This window comes from Crocodylus siamensis, chromosome 4, assembly GCF_052110815.1.
Source record: "Crocodylus siamensis isolate JL-2025a chromosome 4, ASM5211081v1, whole genome shotgun sequence".
In the NCBI taxonomy this organism is placed as follows: domain Eukaryota; kingdom Metazoa; phylum Chordata; order Crocodylia; family Crocodylidae; genus Crocodylus; species Crocodylus siamensis.
In genome coordinates this window covers 160,842,532-160,866,380 of record NC_143398.1, presented here as the reverse complement: position 1 = coordinate 160,866,380, position 23,849 = coordinate 160,842,532, and the positions used below count along the sequence as shown (strand labels likewise).

Sequence of the window (23,849 nt, the reverse complement as noted above, 5' to 3'; positions counted from 1 at the left end):
ACCCATTATTGGGCATGAAAGGCCAGTCTTTTGCTCCCCAGGGCTCCAGGTTTGGTGCTGCAGGGGAACAGCTTGCAGTGGGGCTCAGGAGCAGAGAGGAGGTATGGCAGTGGGAGCAGAGGGATATAAGGGGGAGGAGGGGAGGCCAACTAGCGCTTACGTTGATCGATGGCCAGGACTGTGCGTGCTCAGCCCTGGAGTAGGAGGCAGCTGTCCGGTGTGCAGGGGGGTCGGGGATAGGGAAGCCAGCGCAGAACGAGGCGCAGCGGATAGCTCCAGCCTCGGGGCTGGGGGGGCTGGGGACGGCCCAGTCGTCTTCATCTGAGGACTGTTTCTCAAAGCGCAGGTGTTCCTCAAAGGCGTCTCTGGCACTCAGAGGGCCGCCGGCACCCCCGATGTAAACCTCGCCGTAGGGACGATGCTTTGGTAGCGTGGAGGCCTCGGGCTGCAGCCACAGGGAGCGGTTCTGCTGATACATAGCAGCGTCGCTCACCTCTGAGTAGCTGCGGCGGCCTTGGAAACTGGCTTTGATGTGGTGGCTCGACGGCTTTGAGTACCCCAGATCCATCACATTCCTTTCGCTGCCAGGCGGGGGCCTATGCTGGGAAGCAGGCGATGGGCAGGAGGGAGCTGGAGAACGACGCTGCTGGGCAGGGGACTGGCTGGGAGGGGGTGCCGGAGAGCGACGCTGCTGGGCAGGGGACTGGCTAGGGGGTGGCGCTGGCAAGCGACGTTGTTGGGCAGGGGACTGGCTGGGGGGGACTGGAGACCGCCGCTGCAGGGCAGGAGAGGGGCACTGAGGGACGGGGGACCGTCCCGGCTGAGCCGGAGAGGGGCACTGTGGCGCGGGGGAGCGGCGCTGCTGGGCAGGAGAGTGGCGCTGTGAGAGCGGAGAGTGCCTCTGGCCTGGAAAGCAATAGGGACAAAGACCTGGATCAACTGGAGAATGAATGACCCCCCTCACCTGCTTCCCACAGGAGCCCAGACAGGTATGCCCACAGGGTGCAGGTCTGCCTGAGCCTTGCCTGGCTTCCTGGCAACAGGTTTCCTGTCAAAAAAAGGGCCTGCATGCCTCTTGAAAGCCACCTCCTTAAGATGGTCCCTTCAGGCCCTTGTTCTCCATAACGAAAATCCCCCCACTCCAGCCCTGCCAACCTGGCACCAGAGGACACCCTCTGTCCTTTCAGACTGTAAGCTCTGGGCCCTCTGGCTGACGGGAAGGGTGCCAAGCCCCCTTTGGAGCCCTTTGGCCCCTGTTCGATGTCAGGCCCTCCAATCTCTGTACCCCTCTCCTCACTATACACCCCGAATGACACCCCATCCCGTTGCAGTGGAGGCTGCACTCACCGCCGTTGATGGCCTGCTCTTGCAGCAGCGTCCTGAGGATCTGGCTCTGCAGGGAGCTGAGCTTCCTTAGCCGGCACAACTCCTCAGTCAGCTCAGTGTAGGCCAACGCCAGGTTCACCCTGACACAGAATGAGATGGTACGGCATAAAGCAAATGTCTTTCGAAAAGCCTCTGGCTTGGCATGAGAGGGGCTCCCCCCCAGCTCCACCGAGGCGCTGGCTCCTCTCACCTGTGAGGGTAGGCTGGGGCCACTGGGGTAGGGGGAAGATTTGGCAAGGTGACATGCCCGGGGCACTTCTCTGCACTTGGCCAGGCTGCTGAGCACAGCCATGAGGCAACAGGGGTGGGATGGGGAGAGCAGATCAGGAGCACAAGGGCAAGGGAGATCTACAGTGGGACAATGCATCTGCATGGGCAGCTTTGCCTGGAAAAGGCTCGTTTTGGTCAGTCCTTCCAGTCTCCCCCAGGGCACCTCAGGTTCTAGGGGTCTTGCTTTCCTTTGCCCCCACGCCCTTGGCTTGGATTCACCCTCTGAGCTCCCTTGGGTGCTCTCTCAGCAGCTCTGAGCTCCCCTCTCTAGCCACCTTGCAAGTTCTGAGCCTGGCTCTCAGCCCTAGTGTGAACTCGGACCCAAACTTTCTACCCCTTGCCCCATGAGAACCCACTGCCTCCTGCTCATCTCACCCCAGATGACCCCAGCAGTCCCCACCTCTACATCTTGCTCTGAGACAGCTGCAGATGGGTGCCACACTCACAAGGGCCAGGCTCCATCCTTCCTGGGGTAACATAACCCTGCACACCCTATTAGGGTCACAAACAGGCAATCTAGGCTGCCTGACTCCACAGAGCCAGTGACAAAATCCCAAAGCCAATGCTTAAAAACCATGAAGGGAAGTCGCCACTAGCTGCTTGCCAAACAGGTTCTATGTCATATGGTGCAACAGCTCCAACTATAACCAAGAAGAAATCTTCCCTGTGCTGCCCCCCCTGCCTTTCTCCATGTGGGAGGGTTAATTTAGTGCCCAGAACAAAGGGGCTTGGAGCTGCTGCCACGATACCCATAAGAGTAATAAAGCCAGCTCTGATCTGCTCAGCTCTGGGACCTTTGTCCCTTTCCCCTTCATGAACAGCATGAACACAGATAATCAGAATGAGGTTAGAACAAAGGTCTGACAACAGCTAGGCAACTGGTGGGCAGAGACTGCTGTTCAACACACCAACAACACCGTCTTGCTCCCCCATCTGCCTGTCTCCACCAGCTGTATCCTGTACTGTACTGATGCTGTGGGGTCTTGGGGTGAGGACCCCATTTTGTTTTGGGCTTGCACAGCACCTAGCACAAGGAGGGCTGGGGCTGTTAGGTGTTCCTGAAGTACAAAATAAGTGCTAGGGCCGCACGTTGCTGTTAAAAGAAAATAGCATTCAGGAATCTCAGCTCTCGAACAAGTAACTCATTGTTTTGGGTTAGACTGTAGTTTCAAAAGAAAAAAAAAAACAGAAAAAATTTGAAACCAAAAAATTGAAGAAAACATCATTTCAGGCTGACCCATATGTTTCATTCAACCCAAAATGAAACATTTGGTTTCACTTTTGAGCTTTTAAAAACTTTTGCGTCCTTTTTTTTTTTTTACATCATAGAAGGAAATGTTGAAATGAAACATTTCCAATAAAATAAATCAAAATATCTCACTTTGCAATTGTGACAGCTCGCTTTTTCTTTCTAGCTGACTTGGTGAAACTGATACAAGTTTGCAAAATACTGCAGTCCACCAATATTGCCATTTTTCAGTGGTGTAAAAAAAAAAACCAACAACCCCAAAGTAAAAAGTTTTGGTCCCCAAATCTGACCCATCTCTATTCAGAGATCAGTCAGTCCTCTCAGCCTGTTTTACAGATGGGGGAAACTAAGGAAGTCGTGCAACTTGCCCCAGGCCACCCAGCGAGCCAAGAATGGAACAAATAAACAACAACAACAACAATGCAAGAGACAGATGACGGCTCTTTTCTCCTGCCGGGCTCCTGTCCCATCAACGCCTTTCAAGCCAGCCTGACAAAGTTGTTAAATCTCGGAAGTCTCCTGGACTTCCGTGTCACCTTTAAAAAACATATCCTTTACCTTTATATGAAAGGAGAACCTGTCTCATGAGGTTACGGGGGGGGACTGTCAGGCTGGGCATGTCCTTTGCAGTGAGCGCAGGCAAGTTACACTGAACAACCCTGACAGTGAGGGGACCTGGGAGCTGCCTCATGTAACAGCAGTCGACAGGTCTCCCCCTCCTTGGCTCTCGCCCACCCTTCAGTGTGTTGCGAGTTGTTGTTCCATAAGAAGAAAAGACGCATTATTCATTCCTGCCCTCCCTCCCGAACAGCAGCAGGTTTTCCCTTTGCTCCCCAGTTCACTGGACATTTCCCTCTGGGAGGGAGCGATTGGTTATGCTGCCATACAAAGCAGGATGGAGGGAGGGTGAGGGGTGCGACAGGCAGCGAGATGAGGTGCCCTGAAAGGTCAGCCAATGAAGGACTGTAATTGGTTTACAAACAACTGGCAAGACAGGCGCGTGTAGGATGACCCCTTGTGTACCCTGCAGGGCAGTGGACGGGAGCACAGTTCAGAGAAGATGGAGGACCTCCAGCCACAGTCTGTGCTACAGAGCCAGATCGCCACAGCTTCCCCATGCCCCATCACCTGCTAACTGCCCCTATTCTTCAGGGACAAGATAAGGGTGAAGGTTCATCTCAGCACAGTTCAATCCCTAGTTGCAATCTCTTGTGAACAGAGCTCTGGGAAATGCACAGTCTTGGGAAGAGATGGAGGGATGCACATCCTGCTGTTTCCTACAGGATGCAGGTCAGATACAGTGTTGTCTCCCCACAGCCTGTATCCACCCAAAGGTACCTCCTGTCAAGCCTGCGGTCCCTCAGGACCGAGGAGGGGCTGGTTCCAGCCACAGACATTGGAGCTAGGGCTTCTGTCTGCTGCTACTGAACCACATCCCTTGGCCATGAAGGGGCAGCTCAAGAGACCAAATGGCATCAGGTCTCATCTTCTCAGACTTCCAAGGGCTCCAGCGGGCACTGGGGATGGGGCCTGCATGGGCTTGCTACAGCCCTAACCTCACTGCTGACAGTGACAGCCTCAGAGGCCTTGGTCAAATCACCTGACCGTTCAGGCTTGGTTTCCCCCCACTGTGAAATAAGGAGCCTCCATGGATCCCCTCATTAGTCAAGGCAGCATCAGATGGGGAAGCCAAAAGGCTTACCAAAGTCATGCAGCAAGTCACTGTTGGTGCTGGACAGTGCCCGACACATAACGGCACCTTCCCCCTGCATTTAGGGTGCCAGTACACTGTACAAGTACCAGTTACACATAGCAGGATGGGAACAGAGGAAACAAGTACTTTGGAAGTTTACCATAAAGAGGCCATAGGCTGCATGTGAGTGGAGGAGACTGTTGAAGAGTTTCCCCATCTTTTTGGTGAAAGCTTCTTGCTGTCACCCAAAGATCTCAAAGCACTTCCCAGGATTATTCTCTCTCCTTTAAAAATGGGGATACTGGAGCACAGAGAAGAGATGTGACTTGTCCAAAGGGGCAATGGCAGAGGGGGAACAGCAGCCCCGTCTCCCGAGTCCCACCCCAATGCACTGTCTACCAGACTGTGCAGTACAGGAAGGCAAGGTGTGGTGGAGAGAACTTGTCCATCCAGGCTAAGCAAGGTCAGAGGCAGCCCCAGGGCATAACGGAGCCTTTGTCTCTGAGGCCACATATTCACCTGTGGCCCCACCAATTTTTCACCAGCAATGAGCTTCTACCATCAGGAATCTGTCTTACCACTGTGTGAAACCCTGCCCTTCATTGCCAACCCTCCCCCTGGCCCTCCCCTCTCTGCCTTCCAAAAAATGAACCCAATGCCCTATTGCCTCGATCCCTGCTGAGGTGGACACAATGCTAACAGGAGCAGGTGAACTGGTCACAAAAGCTGGTCTTGGTGCCTAACCTCCTTTCCTGCCTCAGCTTCTTCCCTACAAGATCAAAGAGTGGAAATCAACCACGAACAGTGCATATCAAACAAGAGGCAGACCAGGCCTGGCAAAGCAGAGCCCCAAATCTGGCACCTTTCCCGCAGCTGCCCGGTGTGCCCAAGGCCGTGCTATAACAGGCTGGCAGAGATCCAGGGCTCGAGCCACACAGTAAGGAGAAGCTGGTTTCACACAGGCAAGCAGCTGAGCTTGCCCTCTTGTTCCAGTAAGGGGAGGGGAGAAAGGGGGTTGAGGGGGGTGGGGGTGTCTGTGGTGAAGGAGTTCTGTGAGGTTTATGTTTCTCAAGGCAGGAAAAGCGAGTGTTTCAAATAAAGAGTGGTTAAGAATACAGCGGGTGTGTGGGCTGCGAGTGGGTTTGGAAACATGCTAACAAGCGAAGGTTATTTTAGAAACAAAAGCAAAATAGAAAGAAAAATTATATATATACACACATACATATATTTTCCCCACTGCCTAACCAAGGTGACCAGTATTTTGGGGGCCCCTGTCAGCATAGGCGAGTCAGGAAAGGTCTTGTGGTTTGGTACCCCCACCCCAGGCACCCACGCTGCGGCCGTCACACCTCTGGTGGACGATACTGAGAAGTCTTGTGAAGGGGTGGGGCAAGGTGGGATGCCCCTGAAGCCCAATTTTGGGGGGGGGGAGGGGGGGGGCGATGGCCAAGCAATCCCCATGACATGAGCTTTGAATGAGTGAGTGAGGCTCCTTTCTGATCCCTCCTGAGCTCAGGTCTGGAGGCAGCTCTCAAAACGCTCACATGGGAGGACGCTGAGCAGGACTAGGACCTGGCAGAGGTTGGAGGCTGTCCAAGAAACATCACCCCCCATTCCTTCTGACTCCCCTGGTTCCTCACTCACCCTCTCTCCAGAAGGGCTCTTCCCAGCTTTAGGCACACTCTTCCCTTCCTTCTAAAACCCCTTCAAGCCCAGCGCAGACTCTGATCTCCCCCAGCCACAGCCCCAAGTCAATCATGCAGCCAAAAGCTACTCTCCACTACCCCAAACAGACCTAGGAGTTTCCGTGGGTTTGCAAGAGGCTATCTGATTGCAGAGTTTAGTCTTGGCTGTTACAGCAGGTCTGATTCCACTCTATGCTCCCGCATATCCCGTCCTTTCTAAATACCCCTCACCTCAGCTGTGCCCCTGCTTTTGAACTACCCTTTGTTTACCCTGGGCCTGTCTCCAAAAGGCACCAGGCACCGGCAAGTTTAGCTGACGTCAGCGGAAAAGGCAGGGAGTTGGTTGCCTTCCTGACCCTCGACCTGCACAGTGTTGAGTCATATGTGCACCTTCAGGCACTCAACACCTTGAGAAATCAGTATCTTCTGCACACATCAGGGCTTCATAAATAATGCTATCACGTGCAAAAAAAAAATCCCCCTGCTCCCAAGGGCAAGGGCTGATGGCAGGTTTCCAGGGGCCTGAGAATGGTGATTTCACACAAGGATCATTTTTCCCACCCCAGGGCTCGACAGGCCTCAGCATCTCATCCATCCATGCATAATAAATCACTAGAGCATGGACACTTTTCTGAGAGAACGGGGCAAGGGGAGTTCCTAATATAAACTCCTAGCGGGGAGTTCCCGGCATCCTTCCAAAAACTACTGAGAAAGGGACTGAGTTCCCCTTTTTGAAGGTAGCTGTGGCAGCACATGAGGTTTCTACAACCCACCTCATTTAGGATTTGTTCTAGCACCGATCAATTTGAGGCCTTTGATCACGTGCAGGATTTTACAACACTGGCTGTCAGACATAGCTCCAAAGCACTCAGGGGCCCAGGCCAGAGCCCTGCGCCAGGTGGCAGCAGGCTACAGTGTTCGGCGTGGGGGGCAGTCTTGTAGTTGGGACATTCAAGTGTGACATGGGTTCAGTTGCTATTTGGCTCCCTGTGTGACCTTGGTTCAAGTATACGAGTCAAAGTAAAATGAGGATCATAGAATCATAGGGCTGGAAGGGCCCTCAAGAAGCTGCCTGGTCCAGGCAGGACCATCCCTGTCTACAGTAGCCAAGTGTTTGCTTAATCTGCCCTCAAAGACTTCCAATGGTGACTCCACAACCTCTTGGAGTAATCAGTTCCAGTGCTGGACCACCCCCAGAGCCAGACAGTTCCTCATAATATCCAACCTAACCTTCCCTTTAGGAGGATTATAATTCTTGAGCTATCTTGGTCATGGACCTCTTATTAGCAATATGTACATCTCCTGGCACCTTTGGGACTTTAAACATTCTTTAAGACAAATAAGGACAGTGGGATTTCTGCCTGCAGGCTCTTGATTCTTGGTGTATTCCACAGCATGGGTTAGGTTGGGGCAGTGATTGAATAGCGCACCTGCAATGATCTGGATTTCTTTCAGTAACGGTGGGTTTTGACACACTTGTAACCCACCAGGTTCTGCCTTTGAGGCCCAGACTGTTTCAAGGCATTCAGTTCCCACCTAAGCACCCCAATCTTCCAAGAAACCCAGCTCCACACCTGCATTGCTGAGTGGGCATGAGCTGCAAATCCAAAGCAGTCCATGCATGCATACCAGCCCTTTTCCTCTGGTGTGCACCATGCTAATCAGAAGGCAAGCAGAAAGGAACTGCCAAAACCACAAAGCTGTGCATGCTGAGGTGGGAGACACACAGTGCAGTGAATGCTGCTGAGGTGGGGAAGGGAATGGACCATGCTTCTGAGCATCTCAACAGAGTGAAAAACATGCCAGTCCCCCTCCACTGCCAACACTGGATGTGCACGTGGGAGAAGGAACTAGTTAGATGCACATCTAACAATGCAAGCACGTTTCTCCCCTCCACCCCCATTTTCACAATTCACTGTACCGCATTCCAGATGCGCTGATGACATTACCCCAGGCAAGAGCTAATTGCTGGGATGGGGAATAATGTATTAGCTCACTCCTAGAACAGACGGCAATGGCAGCAAGAGAAAGAGAGAGATAGAGAGAGATTTTCCACCCCAGATATTTCACAGCCTTTCAGGAAGTTTGATAAAGCAGAAAAGCTGTTTGTAATTAATCTCCTCACAAACAGGAGCTTTTCTGCCAGCCCGGCACAGAAAAAAGGAAAATCTTGACAGCATTTCAGAAAGTTCAGAAGCAACCCGCTTCCCCTGAAAAATTACCAAATAAAATGTGGGTTTTGATCCGTAAGCAAAGATAAGAAGACTGGAGAACAAAACTGTGATCAAAACCCAGCCACCTACAATCTCTTTATTGACATCCACTGAAAGCTTCTCAGGGCATCAATGGCAGACATGTCCGGTACCCCCACCTGAGATAACAACACTGCTGTGCTAGGTGCTGTATAGACCTACAAGCTATGGCTACACTGCAGACTTCTGTTACAGAGCTCTAGCAGGTGTGAGTTTAAACAGAGATGATCCCTGACTAGCACAGCTGGATGATAGAAGTCTGTAATGCAGACGCAGTTATGTTGTACATTCAGCAGTACAAAATACAATTAAATTGTATTTATTGTATTATAACAGGGGTGGTTTTACTATATCAGTAATGATATAGCTGTGTCTGTAGCACACCCTGGGTCTAACATACAGCACACTGATACAGCACACTTAGCATAGCCAAGGCCGTACTAGGCAACTGCTTCTAAGAGCTGACATTCTAAGTAGACAAGACAGAGGAAGGGGGAGAGAAATTATCGCATCCATTTTACAGGCAGAGGAACTGAGAGTGAGAAAGAATTTCAAACAGTCGACCTGCTGGCACAATTGAGCAACACCCTAAGTGGGGTAGTTAGGCATTTTTAAATATCTGGTCCACAAGGCAAAAGCTGAGCAGCTGAATGTCAGGCTCTCCATGACTTGCTCACAGTCACACAAGGAGAGCTGGGAACTCATTTTCAATTTCTTGAGTCCTGATCCACTGCTGTTGTCACCATTAACCTCTTAAAAGTGTTGCCTGATTTTTCAAAGGCTCCTCTTTCAGGGTGAAATGCAACATCTTGCCTCCCTATTAAAGTAAGTGGCCAGCAGCACTGATATACACATGAGATTAGAAAGAGGGAGCAGAGTGTGGTCTAGTGGCAAGATGATGAGTGAGAACCAGGACTCCTGGGTTCTAACCTCAGTGCTGCTACTAACTTGTCCTGTCAACTCTGGATGAGTCACTTAAAGTCTCAGGACCTGACAAAATGGTCCGTCACATTAAGAATACCGGAATCTTTATTTTGCACCAAACCAACAGTCCATAGCTCCTGCCTTCTAAAGCTACCAGTACCAAATGACATAGAGGAAAGCCTGTAATTCCCCAGGGCTGAAAAATCATGTGGTATTTTCCCAGTAGGAAACCACTTGCCTCCCTTTAAGCAGTTGATAGTTGTTTCATGCCTTGCCAATAACCTCAACTAAAAGTGCACCCTACATAATGGAGCTGCAAATATGTCCATTGCCTGTATAAATGGCTGATTTTTTTTTAAAAAACCTGCTAAGCACTTGGTTTCAATGACATCCAGGGCAGTGAGTTCTACAAGTTAATTATGCACTGGGCAAAAATAAGCCTTTGCATTGGGGGACTTGACTTTTCTTGGATAATCCTTGTTCACGCATGATGGGAAGAGAGAAATCAGAGCATCTTATCTATCATTCATTTTTTTAGCTTGCTCTCTACCTCCCAAGTTTTCCCCTCTGAACAGTCTAGAACTTCTTCAGTCTCTTCTCCAGCCTCATAATGACCCCATCTGCCTCTAAATCACTCCCGTTTCTGTGACTGCTTATTTATTTCTGTAACAGCTGAATCCCTCCGGGTCCCCAAGCTGCTGGGCACTAACTACAAACATGGCAAGAGGTAGCTTCTGCCCCACAGAACTTGGAGTCTAAAAAGCCAGATACAGGGTGGAAATCTTAGTCCTAGCACAGTGCTCTGCCCACTGGCTCATACGGTCTAACCAAGATAGGGATGGGGAGAACTTGATTACAGAGCATTGGTATCTTCCCAGGTAGAAAATACTGGGAACTAAACAGGTCACTAATGCAGTGGGAAAAGCCATAACGACAAGCGGCAGCTGGACCTTGGAGCCAGACTGATTCAAATAAGAAAGAAGGCAAACATTTTTAACATGCAAGGGTGATTGCCCACTGGAGCATGCTCCCCAGGGGAAGTACTGGACTCTCCATCTTTTGAATCTTTACATCCAGCCTGGATGCCTCTCTTGATTTAAAGATACCTGGATCTGGGAGATCTGCTTTAGCCAAATAAAAAGGTACCAGATTGGACAGCAGGATAAGTGGGCATGATTAACCAGGAGGTAAAATGGGAGCATTCGGGGCATAAAACCCCATGCCTGGGTACACAGAGGCCATCTGCTTTCAAAAAGAGTCTCTGGCAATGTGGAAGGCCCAGCACCTGCCTATGCCATGAGGGCCCCCAGGGATACTCAAACTGCCTGGCGTCACACTAGTATTAATATTTTTTTTCCTGATACAAGCCAGAGGGAAGCACCAATTAACTGTAGCCAGTTTCTCGATACAATGATTTGCTCTCAACTCATGTGCGCATGCGCACACACACACATGCACATACTCCGAGTCTCTCACAGGGCCTGCATGCCGAGATGGGAAATTGGGCTGAGGCTGCAGCTGTGCCAGCTCCTACGCTCGCTTTTTACTCTTGTTATTTTGCTTCTGCTTCCTCCCCAGACCCACAAGCCTCAACCCTTTTAATAACGCTTGTGGTCAACCCTGCCCCCACCCACTCCCCCAGCTCTTCCTTCACGCTATGTTTTTAGCCATGTACCACAGCAGGGAACTTCCCAGGATCTGAGGTGTGGAAAGAGGAGGGGATGGGGTGGGGCAGGGACTAGACTATGGGCATTTGACATCAGGGAAGGGGCAGACAAGGTGGGTCCATAATGCACCCCCTAAGCTGCCCCCTGGCTCTGCAAACAACAGCTGTGAAATAAACAGGAAGGCAAAATGAATGAGCCCCCAGCTGCTCTGATCCCAATCTGGATTTGCCAGCAGGGGGCACTGGCAGAACTGGCTAGCTTAGAGGCCAACGTGGATTAAAACAGGAAGGGTGTGGGGGAAGGTCCTTACCTTGCCAGAGAAGGTGGGGGGAGCTGTGCAACTGTACTCTTTAGCCCAACCTGAAAGAGGGAAGAGGACCCCCTACCATCTGCTATGAGCAAAGACGACAGAGCTGGGCACCTCCTTACTCCAGATACTTCCCAGCCTGGGAGCAATCCAAGAAGCTCCGGTTGTCTCTGCCCCAAGAGTTCAATCTGGCACATAATAAATATGGAGGGAGCACTTGCAAATTTCCAAGTGGCGGGGGAAAGGTGGCAGGATGAGATTAGATTGAACCCATCTCTCAACCCTCTTTGAACTGGAGTCTTTGCTGAGAGTTTGTTTGCATATCCTCAATGGCAATCTCCCTTCTTCCCTTTGCATGGAAGGTTGGAGTTGCAAGGTGGGGAGGGGCAGCAGGAACACAGCGTGACAGAGCACATGCGAGCATGGCATGGCGATCTGGATGAATGCCTAACATCAGAGGGAAAGAGCCAAGTGTGAAGGGTCTGGTCGGCAGGGCTGTGTGAGGGAAGAAATATCATCAAAGATTCCCTGGCACCACAGGAAGAAGGCCTGGGCAAAGAAAAACAAAGCAAAACAATTCCCTCCCCTCCCCTTACACACTGCCTCTCACAATATGACCAATTCTTACAGTTTCATCAGAAGACTCAGGACAGCTGAGTGCATTGCCCAAAGTCCCAGCTCCTGGTGTCAAGGGAATCCAGGAGAATTTTGCCCTTCTTTCCTTCTGAAAGTAAGTTTTTAGCTCTTGTGGCTGTGGAGAAAAATGCAAAAAAGGAGCCCAGGAAGACTAAAGATTCAAGCACCCAGAAATACAACCCAACTACAACTGGAACGAATTGGGTTTTTTTATAGCAGATGATTTGAGGGGGTCTTGACATGATTTTTTTTTAATAAGGACCCTATAGCTCTTGCCCAGCCCAGAAATGGCTACATTTCAGTGTAGAAGAACAGCAATAATGTCTAGTGGCTAGAGCACCCTTACCCTCTATTCTCAAGTCTGCCAATTACTTGCTTCTGGGCAAACTACTTTCTCTCCTTCCCCTTTTACCTGCTCTGTCTATTCAAGGCAGCTTGGGGGTAGGTTTTATCTCTTACACTACATTATATAGAGTCCCTTGCCGAGCCTACTCCCAGGTGGGTGCAACTGCCATACAAATAAACACAGTCAATGAAGTGCTTTGGGGTGGAAGATGCTGTACATACAGAAAATATGTGCAAGGAGATTACTTATTCAGCCTTATCTGTTTGTTTTTTTAATTGCTATGATTATAATGAGCAGTCACTGCCCAGTATTGCAGCGTCAGAAGTTCCTGAAGTTCTGGCAGGAGAGAGAAGATTGACGCAAAGAAACCAGACAAAATGTCTTGGGTGCCTCAAAAACACCTCTCTCCCTCAGTGATAAAAGCACCCAATTTAAAAACCAAATCTCTCTTATTGAAAACAGAACTGCTACCTATTTTTAGGACGGATGCTTCCTTCTGCAAAACTCAGGTTGCCTTCTGAGGAAATTAGTGGCTCTTGCTAATGAAGGGCTGGGGAGAAGCCGATGAGCTATGCTGAAAGATGGGTTTGTCTATTCTTGATGAACCTTGTAGGGATAGACAAGCTCCAGGGTTTGAAGGGCATGTGCCCTAGTGAGCACCAAACTCACAGCCATGATGAAAGGTAACACACTGATTTTTACCCACTGTGCCCCAACCCTTCAGCTGTATATGAATGCATGCATCCAGGGAACAGACTATTCAACCAAAAACACCTCCTCCAAAACTCTTGTGCTCTAGCCTCTAGCTCTGTCTGCAGGGAAACTGCACTGCCCTGTGGACACAGCCCTAGACTGGGACTGGGGACACTTGGGAGCTACTGCTACCTTGGGCAAGTTGCATTGTGTCAGAGTGCCTCAGTTTTTCCATCTGTAAAGCAAGATAATGATGCTGACCTAATGGGTAAAAGGCTTTGAGATCTACTCCTGACAAGTGCTGCTATGAGAAGGCTGGGTAGCAGCGTTATTATGTGACTGATGTTACCTGACCACAATCACTTCCATAACAAGAGACAGGCCCAACCACAGAACTGCTTAGCCCAATCTTTTTCTCTCTAATATCAGAGCATCAGCTTCAGTGCAGCTAGCCCTGATTTACACCGATGTCAGTGATAGGGGAGTCTGGCTCCGGGGGTGGACCCTGACCCTAACTGAGGGGGTCCGGTCCTAGACCCCAGCTATGAGACTGACTGAATGTGCAGACACACCTGGCCCAAGGGATCAGGCTCAAATTCTGGTTTGAACACACCCTTGGTGCAGTATCATGAACCCCAAATTTTAAAGAGTGTTAAAGTCTGCCCCCCTGCCCCTATCCTGATACTGGTTTGAAAATCTGGGGATTTCTTTTTGTTTAGTATAATACGTCTGTGGGGTGGTCTTTGCTTTCTTCTTCTAAGCCCCTGTTTGCTCCAGCCTGTTCATCAGGGCAATCAACTCACTTAAAATCCAAACAACAGCTGAGATTCTCAAGCCCACCCCATGACTCCAGGAGCTGAGGCTTGAAAAACATCAATGCAACTTCCCTCCTGTCCCTGTCCTGTTAATGGTTCCTTGGAGTTGCCCTGCTGCTGGCTTGCAAACCCAGCCAGGCCTCTGAGTTACACTCCACCAGGCAATGTGCCATAGCCAAGGCCAATGCAACTAGCTAAGGTGATAGCTGTCCCATCAGATTGCTCTGCAGTCACTCAGCTCCCGTGTGAGCGCGTCAGGCTGACTGCTCTGGGATACAAAGCCAGCATGAGGAGCTGGGAGGAGCCTGCTCCTATTTCCCTCTGAAGGAACAAAGCGGGAGTGGGTAGGGGAGGAAGGCCTTAACAGGGGGGACCCCCATTTGGCTATAAGAGAAGCCAGGATTTTCCAAGGAGCTCTGCAGGTAGGTTATCTGTGGGTGCTGAGCTCTTTGGGGAATTCTGGCTCAGGCACACACTTAGCATCAGGGCAGGCTACTCCCGCCTGTCTGTGTAAAACCAAGGGTGGGCCAGGCAACTGTAATGATAACATCTACAGCAGGGATAGGCCCACAGGCCACATGCGGCCCACCAGGACATTCTATCCAGCCCATGGGACCCCTAAAACATTTAGAAAATTTATATTAATCTACCCCTGGCCACCTATCACACAGCCTTCAATGGCTTGCCAAAACTCAGTAAGCAGCCCGCTGCCCAAAATAATTGCCCGCCCCTGGTCTACAGCATTGTCCAGGCAGCCAGCTCTAAGCCCTACACCCAGGCATTTATGGCCCTGCCTTTGAGCTTCATTGGCAAACTCTAGCTTCATGAAGTCACATTTCACTTTTCCCTGTTACAGAGGAAGGAAATTTAGGGTGTGTCTCCCTAAAAGCAATAAGCCCTGTCCATCCACCCAGGTCACCTCTGGAAAGGAGGCAGTGAGCACACCCACACTTCAGTGCACCACTGCTTTGCTCTGCATGCCCAGGGTTCCACCAGCAGCTGAGGGCACACCCTATGGCATCCACACTGCCTCACTGCCAGGGTTGCTGCGCACACGGCAAGCGGATGGGGCTTACTGAGCTCCATGCTGCCAGAATACAGATGTACTCTAGAAGTTGGCTGCCTGCAGCACGTGGGCTGGATCCAGCCTGTGCAGTAATTGGCTCTAGCCCAGAAGACTAGCAACACACAGCTAGGCCCAGCATGCAATCCTTCTCTGTCCAACACTGTGCTCCTGATCCCTCCCTGCCCAGCACCCTCTCTGCAGCTCTCTTGTGCCCTTAGAGTAGCTGGCACTTTCCCTTGCCACCAGATTTGTCCTTCCCCATTGCCCTTCAGGAGGGGAATCTACAGATGCAGCATTAGGTGGCTGGGATGCTGCACAGGGGGTGCAGCAGTGGGGATCAGTGGCCCAGTGTTGGCCATGTCACAAGTGCTGGCCCACTGTTCGTACAAGGCTTTCAACCCCTGCTGCAGGAACTGAAATACAATGAGGAAAAGACGGCTTACCCAGAACAATGAGCCCTGTGATCTCCACTGTGAGCGGAAGACCACATCTGCAGTAGAAAGTCTGGCCACTGTAACCAGCTCAGCATAGCTCAGCATAGCTAAGGCAGCAAAACAAAGCGTAAAGAGAGAAGCACGTTCTGTAAAGCTGAACCAATTTGGGAATCAGCATGAACTGTCCCAGGGGAAAGTGCAGTTTTACCCACAGAGCTGCATCCCAGTAGGGCTCATGCTGGCAAAGCTGTGTCAGCTGAAACAAAAATCACACCCTTTCCCCACCATAAGGTCTCTGTACTCTGCAAGCAGAGGTGTGAATGCAATACCGTAAGCATCATCACACCTGTTCCCAACATAGGGTCTGTCCTCACAGCCGCTGGGGGTGCGACTGCAACCAGGGCAAACACTCTCACTAGCTGGAACCTAACTAGCACAGGTAACTAGCAGTGAAAGCACTGACTTCAGCGCAGGCTGTAGATGCGTACATACTTTGGCTGCTAGCTTGTACTTGTACCTGGGCTAGAGAGATTAAAGCTCACTCCAGCTTGCCTCCCCCATGCTGCAGATACCTTTGATTGCTGTGGGAGTGTAATACCTATTTACACTGGTTAAACTCTTCCCTTGTAGAGCAGGGCTAGTAAACCAAAGAAAAAGAGAAGCAGTGACTTGTCCACACAGCATATCACTGGCAGGGCCACAGGCAGAACCCATGAATCTTGGGTTAAAACTCTGGCCCCATGGAATTCACTGGGAATTTTGCCACAGGGTTCAGTGGAGCCAGGATTTTAGCCCTTCCTCTCAATAACTGCTCTCTGCTTCCTTTTGTGTCTTCTAGAGGATGATGGTGAAAAAATGGAAGAGCTAAATTAGAATGAATCCAGTGTCTAGGGACTGGAGAGGAATTTCTGCTCCCCTGGAGTTGGCATTCTAGCTGCAAGCACTGTGGGGCTTTTGCTTTGCTAGACACTCTAGCACCCGCCTCCCTGGAGCACCACCCCCTCCCACCCCACAGCAAAAGAGAGGGGTGGGACAGCTTGCCTGAGCCCTACCAAAAAGAGTTGAGGCAGCAGGGCCAAGGAACAGACTTGGTAAACAAGCAAAAAAAATAAATGCATCAACCACAGCCTTATCTAACATCTCCACGTGGGTGGGAAGGTGGGCAAAGCAACAGTGTGAACCAGAGCCACTGGGGAGGAAGGGAAATGGCCAGGCCTGAGAATGAATGTGGAAGGAGTGAGCAAGCATTCCCACATGCCCAGGCCCCTGTAGTGCAATGGGCTGTACACGCATCAGTGCTGCAGCCCAGGTTCCCAGAACTCCCACTGCATTCATCCCCTCTCCTCTTGCTCAAAACACAAGCCATTAGACTTCTACCCAGTGACTCCTGCCTCCAGTCCTTCTCTCATGAGGGGCTTCTCTTATTCCATCCACTTTCCAGACAGGTAACCCCAAAGAAACTGTTTTGTCCAAGGTTGCACAGTACCTAGGTTCTCCTCCCAGCTCCGAACATATGAAACAGCTGAGAGTGGCTAGCACTTATAAACCAAGTTTCTCCATCAGTTAGAAGACGAAGACCAAGCAGGCAGGGAGCTTTGTGAGGTTTTAGTCACTTGTGAAGTGTTAAAAACTCAGTGTTTCCTGCCCAACTGCTAGGAACTTCAACAGGAGTTTCCCATAATCAGCACCAAGTGAACATGACTGGCATTAATATAGCAGTTTCTGCCCAAAAGGACCCTAGCATACTTACGACCAGCATTCAGGCCCACTGCTGAAAAGCAGTTAGCTGTATAGTACCTTTATAGGTCAGGATGGCCTTAGTGGCCTTATTGAATCAACGGTCCTCAGGGATTTTTGAAAAGACCATACAGTTGGGATCTTTAACATATTGTCTGAATGGCAGCACCTTTCTCAATCCGGTGTTGCAATACCAGCTCTATGACAAAACCGCCCCTTCCTGAACTACAAAGTTATTTCCTTCAGCACCTCAAAGGTCTCTATTTCCTTCAGCACTTCGCAAGTATTATCCCCATCCCTGCCTGCTTAACTTCAAGCTCTAGGAGGTTCGTAGCACACAACAGTAAAGACACAGAACAAGACTAGATATCTCTATGGCAAAAGAATGCATTACTGTAACACAACATCTCCTCTCTCTCTCTCTCTCACCAACCCAGTCAAAAGCATTACTTCATATGCAAACTTAACCAAAGTTTTGTTCAGTTCTCAGCCTCTCAGATACTCTTCCCTTGGAATACAAATTATGCTGGATAATTTATTTACCTAATGATTATTTTATGCCCCTCTGCTATTTAGTTCTGCAAATGGATGTCCTTTACACTGCTTAGGCCAACAAAACAGTCTATAAAATGCAAATGCAAAAAAAGAAAAAGAAAAAAAGTAAAAGCAAGCAAGCAGCATTTCCCAGCAGGCAATTTCAAAATGAGACTGACCTCTGCAGAATACCAGTGAGTTTGAACCAAGCAGCACTCTCCAAGGATGGTGGGACAGATATTATTTTAAGCATACATCATGACAGTGCTTTAATATGTAAGGGCTAAGTCAGTTGAAGTCAATGGGGAAAAACAAACAAACCATGGATGTCAATATAGCAATGCCAATTAAACCAGCTGAGTACTTTACCCAATAACAATGACAGTAAAGTACTGTGGGCCCAATCCTGCAAGCACTTATGCACAAGAATAGTTTTACTCACAGGACACATCCCACTGACTTCTGTGCAATTCCCATGTGTAATGCTTACAGGGCCCAGTAGTTGTGAATAATATCTCTCTAGCCTAATTTTTCTCACCACTAGCTCTTTGTTAGGTTGTAAAAGCCCTGTATGTCAATTTTTCATTTCTATTTCATTTTTCACAACATGACCCAGATCTAAGGGGGTTAAACTCTGTGCTTAGTAACACATATGTAGCATTACTGACATAGGACCCAGCTGCGTGAGCAGAATTAACAACAGGTCTCATACTGAGCTTACAGGAGAAAAATCTAGGTAGCTGCACATTTAACTGTTAACACAAGTCATCCTATTGAACTAAATGAAACAACCTGTGCTTTGAGTTAAGCATGCACTGAAGTGCTTTACCGGATAGGAGTCATAATTTCTTTCCTCACAAAGAAAACACTGTAATTTAACGTAATTTTTGTCGCTAATCTTTTGTCTGTCCCTGTTTAAGGGCAAAATTCTAAAACCACTGTGAATGGCTTCCATGTTTGGAACAAGTTAGCAATACAAAAGGCACATCAGGCTTTCTAATAATCCACGTTTAGTTTGTGCAAGTTTGTGCAAAATAAGAACTCGGAAACTTTTGTCCAAAACAGGAAAAAGCAAATAAGGATAGAAGCGAGGTACAAGCCCAAACGAAACACAGCAGCTTTCCGGAGTGATTATGGGAAGCAGAAAAATTTCCATTTGCAGTAACTGAGATTTTAAAAAGTACTTATGTAGGTATGCCAGACTCACAGGTAGCAGGTAACCTGGGGGCAGGGGTGGCCCAAGTCACTGTTTCATGCACCGCTGTTTACAGCAGTAACAAAGCAGGTAGAAGGGAGGGCGATCTGCCAAAGCAGAGTGATAGTATTTTATAGAAGCCTTGCTGTGCTGTCAGAACTGCACAAGGTACAAATAAAAAGAGAACAGAGTCCTGCAAAGCTAGAGTTTTCAAAACAGCACCCTGAAATCTTTCCTGCCCCTCTGATTTCTCTCCCCTCCACACACATCATTACACTTCTTGTGGTTTTTATTATGATCCCTGTAAAACTGTCTTTACACACCTACCTAAGACTCTTGACAAACAAATTACTGATTAAAAGAAAGAACCATAATCTTCGCTGATGTAAACTAAGTAGCTCTAATGGCTGAACTCCATCTAAGGATCTGGCCCATAGACTACAATGAAATTCTTTCAGTTGATACCATCTGGGGATATGGCCCCAAATGTTGTTCTTTTACAGGGAAAGTTTCAGACATTCAGTGGAACTTGTGTTCCTAAATCCTTTCAGGTCAGGAATCTCCTTCTTGGTCCTTAACCAAAAGAAAAATATTGAAACAAGAAGGGTATGATTCAAATCTAAAATTCCTTCTGCCTTTTGTGGGTAAACTACAGAAGAGAATGACTAATTCAACAAAAAGAAAGAAAGAAACGTCACCCAAAGATTAAAAATACACATACTGTTACGTTTCACCAAAAAGTGGTGGAAAAGAGCAGATTACAAAAAAGAGCCTTATTTACAAGAAAAGAGAACCCTGAAGGGGTAAGTTTTGTTCCAAAATTAAAACTAAGCAAATCCAATTCTTTCTTTTCAAGGGAGGACGAGTGGGTGTGTGTGGCTTTTCACATGCTATTTTCTTTCTTTCTCTCTCCCTCCTTTTAGTGGCAGAATTTGGGTGGCTCACACTGGTTCTGAGAGGGAAGGGGCTTAGTGCACATTCAGCAATTTTGTAAGGTTATCAAGAAACCTAGGAGTAAGGGTGGGGGGGAAACAACTCTGCTATGATGCAAAATGTAGGATGTTTTTCTTGTAGACTTTGGCTGTGAAGGAAGAGAGGATGATCTAGAAGCTAAAACTTTACTCAGGGAGTCTTGAGATGTGAGTTCTGTTCTTGACCGTCACTCACAATGTGACCATGGGTGAGTTGTAACCTACTGGTATCTCAGTTTCCCCGTGTATTTAATGGAGAAAATATTTAGCAACCTTCCAAGGACCTAAGGGTTGGGAGTCATGAGGGTTAATCAACATCACTGACCCTAAGTGTTTTACATATTGAGAGTTGGGTCAAAAAAACCATGACAGTGGATTAAAAATCATGAGATTTTTAAAGAAGCAAGCATTCTACTTCCCTTTTGGCTTTTAGGGTGTGCTCAGGTCATGGTTTCAAGCTTTTTTTCCTACAGCTATAAGAGCTAGAAACTTACTCTTCTCATTAAACTGGGAGGTTGATACAATCACATGATGCCAGGAGCTGGAGCTTTAAGGAAAACACTGAATCTCAAAAAGGTACAAAAATGTTGTAGAACTGCCTACACTATGGTGTCTTCATATTAATATTAATATTTATAACATGCTTGGAGAGCGTTTGATGAAAAGGGATGGGGAATGAGGAATCGTTTAAGTACTGCTAGGTCCTGAAGCATCATCAGTAGAGAATGATTTTTGGTTCCCACCAACCGTGGCTGGATTGGAAACGTTGACTTAAAAATAAGAATCTTGCCAGGTTATTCTTAGTCCTCCACGGAATTTATAAATATAATCATTTTCAGATGTCTTTCACGTATGCATGCATATGCACGTACATCTGTGTACTCACATGCACACACATGCCCCTTGCCCCCCCACCTCCATGCTCTCTGTAGATCTAAACCTATTTCCGACTGTGGGTCGAGTTGAAGTGGACAATGCCTGCCCACTAAGTGCTTTTGGTCTGGATGCAACTGAAATCTCCTGAGAATGGCCTGTCCTAGGACTTTGGCCCAGCATTAACTGCACCAGAACACAGCGGAGTGCCTAAGATCTGAGAGAGCGGATAGCACAAGAACAGCCTGTGAGATCTCAGCATTGTCCACTCATAGCCAAATCTCCCTGGTCCTAGTTTTGGCTTCCTGCACAAAATCAAAAGGCTCAGGTTTAATCCACACCCAAATCTGACTCTAACTGCACATTTTCAATTGCTCACGACATGCAGCAGGGGAGACAGCACTGAGCTTGAAGCGTCAACCTGGGAATCAAAAGACTTCGCTGTGCCACAGCCTCCCTTGTGATCTTTGGCAGTTTACTTAACCTCCTTCTACCTCTGTTCTTCATCTGTAACATGGAGATAATGCTTCCTTTGTATATTTAGACTGTAAGCCTTTTAGGAGTGGACCTGTCTCCTACTACACATACACAACACTCAGTACAGTGCAGGTTTGATGTGGGCCATGACCTCTAGAGCACTAAAGAGCCAGATTCCTAGCTGGTGTAAATCAGCATCGCTCCCCTAAAGTCATGGCAGCATCTTGACTTGCAGCAGCATGAGATCTTAGCAAATCGTAAGCGGAAGAACTGGGTCCCTCATTTTACAGAAGAAAGTTTGCTGCGACTTCCATGACCTACATATACTTCAGTTTGGCTGCACACCCGACTCAGCCCATCCCTTTGTTTCCCTCTGCTCAGCAACTCCCCTGTAGGTTGCCTTCTTTTATTTGCTGTGAAAACAAAACAAAACCAAGCAGACCCCCGAGCCCAAGCAGCACCTTTTCCCTCCACACTCTGCAATATTCAGATTAGCCCTTGTGCTCCATGTCATCTTATATCTGTCCACAAATTGAGGGCAGCATGTTCGCTACACTTAGCAGCGCAGATTCAATCCAGTTTGCGAAAATGCGCTCTGTTATGTTTAATAATACACCATTGTCGAGGCCCCTCGCCAGCATCATAATGTCATCCTAGACAAGGTTAGAGTTGACATGCCAGGAAAATACAAGTTGACTTGCGTTGGGCTGATTTAACCCCAGGGGATTCCTTCTTTTCCTCAGGTTAATATTACAAAAGGGGGAAGCACATGGTGGGGAGGTAGGGGAAAGTGATCACTGGCTACTCCTTCTAGTGACATGATTGCCCCCTGTTGGATCCACAAAACAGATTAACCCCTCTGACCAGGTCCATGGGTGGGAAATCTATATGCACCTCAAGGCTGCAAGGAGGAAGATCAAAGTAATGGCATCACCACATAACACAAAGGATGATTGGTGAATGAAATTCAGGAGGCTTAAATATGTTCAGGATTTTTGCACACAACTTCATGAGAAAGCACTCACCCTCATCTGGGATGGAGGGCAGAATTCTGCTTGGGGTTACACCAGTGTCAGTATGGAGTCTCTTCATTTTCAGATCGACTCTAGTGGAACCAAGATCATAATTGGACTCTATGTTCTTCAAGCAAACTCAAGGATCTGCTTCCCACAGAGGGAAAAAAAGATGAATAGCCCAGAATTTCAGAAATGTGAAGAAACAACACTTCTCACTGACCACAGTGAGAATTCATGGCACAGGTGGGTTCAGGTAGAGCTCTTAGTGGTTTTTAAGACAAACCTCAGTACAAAACTTACCAGGGCATGGGATTTGGCCTGCCACAGCTCTGAGCAGCATTTTTATAATCAACTTCATGTCTAGGTTTACATAAAGCCACTGTTCCTAGAGTCACGTGAATATGGGAGAACCTCAGCTATTCAGTTAAAACAAAAAAAACAAAAAAAAAAGTTTTCTTCTTACAGCATCAGATAAAAGCCAAAAGGAAGCGACCCGAGATGGAAAGGAAAAAGAAGCCAAATAAAGGCCTGAGTCACTGTTTTTTTTAAATGCTTGGACTCATCATTTTGGAAATGGCCATTCCCTTTTGGAGAATACCCAGTCAATTGACATTTTTCTGACCTTTCTGGGTTCATTTTATGACTGACTAGAAATAATAAATAGTGTCAGAGCAGCAGGTCTCCACGCAGGGGTTGTGACCCCAAGGGGGAAGCAGCCTCTAGAAGTGGGGTCATGAGCCCCAGAGACAACCAATTATCCTGGGCAGGCTCTCAGCAGTGAAGTCATAGGAGGTCACAATCTAGCTGGAAGTTGGGTCACAAGCCCCAGAGTGGAGTCCTGGCCCAGTATGACTGGGATTGCTGCATTAGCAAGTGAACTACCCACTAGGGAGTATACAGGACAGGGCAGTGCCCCTTGCCAGCCTGCTCTGGACCTTACACCATATGGAGCTTTACACCAGAAGTTCAGGAGTGAAAGCAGAAGGGAGTGGAGGGAGACAGAGGTCAAATCAAGAAGGAACTAAACCAATTCTTTTACAAGAGACCTCTCACCTCCAGATAAAAAAGGAGCAAAGAGAGGAAGTCTGACATACCTAATCAATCAGTTCCCTCATTCCATGGAAATGTTCCTATAGCCAGCTCCAACTAGCCACAAGCAAACCATGCTAGGGAGGCCATCCGAGAAGACACCTGTGCTCTTGGGCTTAATTCTGAGAAGTAATGACCACACAGTGTCCCTCGCGAACACTGACACACAGTGGCACCTACACAGTGCTGCTGAAGGCCCAGCTCAGTCCAATCCTGCTCATGTCAGTGGACAACAGTGCAAAAACAGCATGGGAACAGAACCAGCTTTCACAGTAACACTGTAACTCCCCTGAAATTGTGGCACTTTCCTAGCAGCGCAGAGACTCGCTGTTTGGGAAACCAGCAAGCATCTTACCATGCTACATGCAGAGCTCATCTCCTTTTCTCAGGACTTTCACTCTTTAAAAACCCAGGAGGGCTTCTCTGGATTCCATCTGAATCTGCAATGGCTATTTTCAGAGCTGGTTCAAATGGGGGCAAGGGAGATGGAATTATATACAAGGATCTCCCAAACCAAGATCAAGATCCTGGCCT

At 48.5% G+C, this 23,849-nt stretch overlaps 1 protein-coding gene across 3 annotated transcripts in view; it reads right to left on the bottom strand.

The window, feature by feature from the left end:
• The window catches only part of TBKBP1 (TBK1 binding protein 1), a 56,768-nt gene that overhangs the window by 6,803 nt on the left and 26,116 nt on the right, over positions 1-23,849 (bottom strand). For all 3 annotated transcript variants that reach the window (XM_090044602.1, XM_090044603.1, XM_090044601.1), the window contains 2 exons: positions 1,348-1,466; positions 161-906 (listed from right to left, as the gene is read on the bottom strand). In XM_090044602.1, coding sequence (XP_089900728.1) covers positions 161-906; positions 1,348-1,466 — 865 coding nt within the window. The remainder of the gene's footprint in view (positions 1-160; positions 907-1,347; positions 1,467-23,849) is intronic.